Below are 5,745 nucleotides of genomic sequence, written 5' to 3' on the forward strand. Positions count from 1 at the left end.
TTGACTGTCACTGGTAATCCGAGCAAGCTTTGAAGTGTAAAATGATGATGGGATACAGTTCGAATGTATTTACACTTCCATCAGCAGCCTGCGAGGTCACAGAAGAGGTCAGTGTGAAAGAAAGGCTCCGTCAAAATACAGACGCCTGTGCAGCTGCAAGATTCAAAGATCATGATAGAACATCAGACTGACAGGCTTTGTTGCCGTGGCTAGAAGGCGACTTGTTAGTATTAAAACGTGTAGGCTGCACTCGCCAGTTACAGAAATGCGCTTATATTCCACCACTACGGTGTTCCTTCAAAAAGTCTGGCAGTCTGAGAGCGTGATCGTAGCCAACGGTCGTCCATGCCTACAGTATGTCCTCAAGCAACCCTGACCACATGTTACAACCATTTTGTGACAGTCTCTTTTGTTACAACATACCACAACACTGCAAAACCTGTAAAAATAAATAAGGAAACAAACTGTTAAATAATTACATGAATTAACACGGCGAGTGGCTGTGAAATATATCTGAGGATTTTGCCTTCCTCCTGGCAGTTGTATTCAATACAGACGAGCAGCAGCGCCTCCAGCCCAGCAGGTGGCGGGAGCAAAAATAAAGGTTGGGCTTGTTTGCCGCTGTTATCGGACGAAGAAGTCGTCGCTTGCCAATGACACAATATTCCCGCGGCGTTTCAATTTTAGCAAGTGAGTACACTTGAGGACAGCTTTGTGGAGAACAAGTGCTTATTGTAGTTTAAAAAAAATGCTCAAAAAGAAGACAAGTAGTACTGATAAGAAAAGGAAATACTCGCAGTCCGAAGAACGACATGACAGCCATAAACGCAGAAGTACGGAGCCTAACTTGGAGGTGAGATATTCAAGCTAGCGTCGTGCTAATTACGTTTTGCTTAGAAATGTACAGTGTATGTAGCGGTATTTATACGCACTCTGTAGGCGTGTCGGATACGGAATTCAACAGTCGTTTCTTAAAACAATGAGGTCTGGGTGTTATGCTTAACATGAGGCAAACTGAGATGATAATTCAGCCCGGGAGAAGGCTACTTTGAGTAAGTAACCTATTGGCTCTAACGGCGGTATTGAAAGCCTCCCTGCTGCTGTCCGATCGCTGCCCCGACACACTGGAACGGTGCGACACTGTGGCATGCGGGCAGCGGCTGTGTTTTAATGTAACAGTAATCCTACTCGTATGGTTTCTGTGACTAACTTATCACTGAACCCGACATGGACATTTCCAGTCGCTTTAATGGATGTGCTGCTGTCAGTGCAGAACCCAGTCACGTTGCTGGCTCGGTGTCTTGTTAGCCAGGGGGTGAGGATAGTTGCTGAAGTTGACATGTGTTGTCACACTTTTATATCAGGGTTGCTGTTTCTTTCTCGATGATAGTTTGCTGTCAACATTAGGCGTCAATAGATTACAGTGAGCTGATACATTCAGATACAGTAAGGTACACCTGGGTGAAACGAATGTCTATACAACAGCCCTACATTAAATGGTGTTCTATTTTTATTTAAACTAATTCAGGGGGGTGTTGATTTAATTGAATGGTCATTTTGGAGGCTGTAGTTTCTGTTGCTGTTGAATTGCATTGAGTTATGCTGAAAGGTTTCTAAACTCGGTCCACCCCATTTGTATCAAGGAGGGTCGCCTAAATATTAGAAACACCTCTCAGTACAAAACAAAACAGACATTGCTATGTAATTGAGTGTCTTTACGTATTTTGTGCCAGATTGAGATACTATTTACCATTAAAGTAAAGCATAATTCTTGTAAATTTTTTTGGTTGTTAATTTCATGTAAGTAAAAACAGTAGAAAATGTTTAAATTGCTCTTATCTAAATCAGAGAAATATTTGTTCAACGTTTCAGATCACATGCAACGTGTATGGATGCAGCTGTGTAAACTGCTTTTTTTTTTTTTTTCATTTAAGGAAGATAGTAATTTTGTATTTTTTTTGTATTTTTTTTTTTTTCCCTGCCAAACCTGTACAGTAGATACCACTGAAACTGAGTTCACTAAAGTTGCATGTACTGTAAGTGTTTCAGGACTCCTTAATAGCAGTTTGCATCAAATGATTTATATAGCAATTAAAACATTAAACATTCAAAAAACACTGTAGCGTTTTTCACAGAATGAATTCAATACTGAATTCAAGCTTATTGTTACAGACCTCTTAAATGTCCGATTATTAATCGGCACGATTTATAACACAAGATTTTTTTGTACGACCTCCAGATGCTGTGTCTTAGTAACTTGTTGGTTATCTAAAGCAGGACTCCAAGGAAGAGCTCGCTGACCAAGAGCTGGACAGGATTGGCAGTGACATAGAGGAGGGGGGACTGGACCTCAGCCTGCCATTTCAGCCCATCACTGCTTACGTCGCTGACAAGCGCGAGATGCTAGAGCAGTGTTTCCATGTGCTGGGGGAGAAGAAGCTACAAAAGATGCTGCCTGATGAACTCAAGGTGACTTATGAGCATGTGGACTCCTGTTAATATAATTGTAAACTCAGAACATTAGTATGAAGAAATTACGACAGGCCGAATGTAAATGTCAGTATTGGAAAGCATTATATCAGTGTTGTATTAAAGTTTTTGCACCTGTGTCAAACATATATCTTTCATTGATAAAGAAATTATGTAACAACTAGTGACAAAACATTATTTGGTGACTAATAGTCAGAGGCGTATCATAACCAGCCTGGCAAGTGGACTTTAGTTTGTGGGTTTATGGACCTGGTTTCCTGCATTGGCATGTGCTGTCTTCCAAGCTAATAACGTTGGAAGATGTGACCGTGGTCATATTTTTGCACTAAATTCCAACAGCACCAGCACTTGTGCAATAGGGATCATTTCTTGAAAAGGTTTGTTCTATCTTTTTGTAGGCTTATATTATGGTGAAATTAATCACATTATATAATTTTTCTTTTCCATCCATTTTATTGAAAGTCACCTTATTCAGATTTTATTTTTCAATAGTTCCTCAAAACTTTGCTTTAAGTTAGATAGAATATTGCTAATGTTACTGTTATTTTACATATTGCGTGTTTAGTTGCTGGTAAGATATTTGTCTATAGCTATAAATTAGCTATGGAGCTATATATTAAAATGGAAAAGTAAAGATAAAGTGAATTGAATTTGAATTAAAAAGTGATAACAGATATTTCATAAGGATAGAGAAATAATTCCATAAGCTTCTGCTGTTTGCTTTGGAGGCTAGTGAAGCAACTTCAAAGATGCCACTTAAATGCATTATCCTTCACAGGATTGTAGTTTAGAGGAAATCAAAAAGCTGTGCTGGGAGCAACTGGAACCAATCTCAGAGAAAAATCTTATTCAGATTTTAGCAGGTAAGAACTAAGGCCAGTTTGGCACATTTCCATAGCAACTTTCTGGACTGCATATCCTTAAAACAATACAGTATTGCAAACAAAGCATTTTCATTCACTTGAAGCTGTTGTTTATTGTGTCTAGGGGAAGAGCTGACATCTGGAAATGGGAATGAAAATGCAGAGGAGACCTTGGAAAGCCAGTGAGTGCATAGTTTTCTAACTTATTCAGGGCACAATTTCAGAGCGAAAATAGATTGTGTTCTCATACTTATTGTTATGTGTTTATTTCATTTTCCCCCATCAAGGCAAGACAATAATGTAGACTCTACATCTTGCCTCAAAGACACAGCAAAAACGGAGGACCTAAAGCAAGGTAATTAATAAGTAATACACAGGAAGAACATCCCCGGGCATTCAATCGAGGACTTTGAACACAGAAAAATGCCATAAAAGGACCATTTTACATTTAAAATGTTGTGTATTTTTCTTTACAGAGGGTGGTGGCTCAGGTGAAGAGAGTGATGTCTTAAGCATAAATGCAGACACTTACGACAGTGACATAGAGGGACCCAAAGAGGAGCACAGTGTTAAAGCTGTGGACGGGGCAGTGAAATTAGGGGACAGCAGTGGGGAGGTTGCTGACCCAGCTGTAAACCCTGACCCTGCAGATCCAGAGCCTCCCACGGTCTCTCAACCAATGGAAACAAAGAAAGACATTCAAAGCGACATAGACAGAAGCGTTAGTGAGATTTTAGCGTTTTCGTCCACTTCAAGCAAAGAGGTGGCTAAAGAACCGAGCGCACCACTGCAGTCTACAGATGTCACTTTACCTGTTCAAGGCGGACCGGTTTCAAGTCAAGCACCCGCAGCTAGTCAGCCATCCATTCAACAACTGGAGCTTCTGGAATTGGAAATGAGAGCAAGGGCCATCAAGGCTCTGATGAAAGCAAGTGATGGGAAAAACCCCCTGTGGCAAAAAATGTTTAAAATGGTTTATTTTTATGTCTTTTTAAATGGTGTTATACACTTTAAAGAACTCAGTTTACAGATGGCGAATTTAATTTGTTTTTGAACAATTTACAACATAGATCAGATTTTTTTTGTTTTGTTATTTAAACCCATGGTTTTGTCCTGAGTGTACCATTCAAGTCACGTTGCATTATTACTCCATATTGGAATGATGTTGCAGACGGTTTAATGCCAAAATAAACACACAAAGACCTGTTTTACTCCTACTCCAGTCTCAATGTCATCCGGGAAATGCTTAACATAGAAAATATCAAACGTAGTTTTCCCTTTGGGCACTAGATGGCAGTATTACTCTGCTGCAATAAATGCAAGGGGCCCCGCAAGAAATGATTTATTTGCTTACAGCAAAAATATTCATGAGCAGCATGAAAGTCAAGTTTTCCTAGTAATGATGTTATTTAGTAGTTCATTAATTCAGTAAGGGCAAAAAATGGTTTAGAAATGGCAGAAGTTCTCGTTGAGCCAGTGTTAGAGGATGTGAGCATATCAGAACGATATGTCTTTCTGTATGTAGGCCGAGCTTTGCAAGCCAGAGCAGGTGGCAGCAGTGTTGTACTGTCATTTAGACACTTGGAGTATTTCTCTACTGAACACCTGTTTGACTTGTCAGGCGGAAGCATGCATGGTAATACCAAGCACTGCCATCTCTTTCGTATTTGCATCTTCTGACGGCTCAGTCTAGTTTAAAACACTACTTTAAATTGGATATCTGTTTGGGAACAAAAAAAAGTCCTTCCTGTGGCCTCACAGACAAAAAGCAGAAGAAGAAAAAAAAAAATCCCAAACCAAAATGAATCTAAGATAATTATACCAGCCACCCTCACTTATACATCTGGATGTTTAATGCTGAAAGTAACTTTTAAATTAATTTTTGCTTCCTGTACCTCTATGTAGCAGCTAGGACTAATAGCATCCTCTTACCTAATGTCGTAGTGTTTTTGCTGTAATTAATTCTCAAGTTGCTTTGTTCTACTAGAAGCGGTGAGGTTGCTGTGTGAGTGCAATTACTTGCAGATGCAGAGCAAAACGGCTCTCTAACCCACTACCCCAAAGGAGACAATGAAATGTACGATAAGAAGCCGGTTGCCTCCTGGGTATTTGCATTTAAAAGGGTTATATCATGGGAGAAGTGAGGGCGGGGGCTGTTAAATGCATCTTTCTTCATGCATTTATGTGCAGGTATCTCTGTACTCATTGATGATTTCAAGAGGAAAACGTCCACTTTAGTAAAAAGGGATACAATGATTCTAAAGTGCTGGTGGTGTGATTGGTGACTATTTATCAGTGTCATTTTACTGCTATTACAATGCCAATTATTTAGTATGAGCCTATAAATGGCTTTTTAAGCAGACCTCAAAATGAATAGGCTGAAAAATGGATT

The 5,745-nt window shown here is 39.6% G+C and overlaps 1 protein-coding gene across 4 annotated transcripts; it reads left to right on the forward strand.

Moving 5' to 3' along the window:
* The first annotated feature begins 613 nt into the window (after positions 1–613).
* On the forward strand, positions 614–4,570 carry LOC120797097 (caspase activity and apoptosis inhibitor 1). Of its 4 annotated transcripts, XM_040140387.1 has the most exons (7): positions 614–853; positions 2,275–2,469; positions 3,269–3,353; positions 3,478–3,535; positions 3,641–3,708; positions 3,830–4,372; positions 4,413–4,570. In XM_040140387.1, exons 1-7 carry the CDS (start codon positions 749–751, stop codon positions 4,421–4,423), a joined length of 1,065 nt encoding a protein of 354 aa, XP_039996321.1. In that variant the 5' UTR covers positions 614–748; the 3' UTR covers positions 4,424–4,570. The 4 variants fall into 4 exon arrangements, with proteins under 4 accessions (XP_039996321.1, XP_039996319.1, XP_039996320.1 ...); XM_040140385.1 differs by having other exon boundaries at positions 615–853; positions 3,830–4,570; XM_040140386.1 differs by having other exon boundaries at positions 615–853; positions 2,278–2,469; positions 3,830–4,570.
* The last annotated feature ends 1,175 nt before the right edge of the window (positions 4,571–5,745 follow it).

The sequence above is a fragment of the Xiphias gladius genome, chromosome 12 (assembly GCF_016859285.1).
Source record: "Xiphias gladius isolate SHS-SW01 ecotype Sanya breed wild chromosome 12, ASM1685928v1, whole genome shotgun sequence".
In the NCBI taxonomy this organism is placed as follows: Eukaryota; Metazoa; Chordata; class Actinopteri; order Istiophoriformes; family Xiphiidae; genus Xiphias; species Xiphias gladius.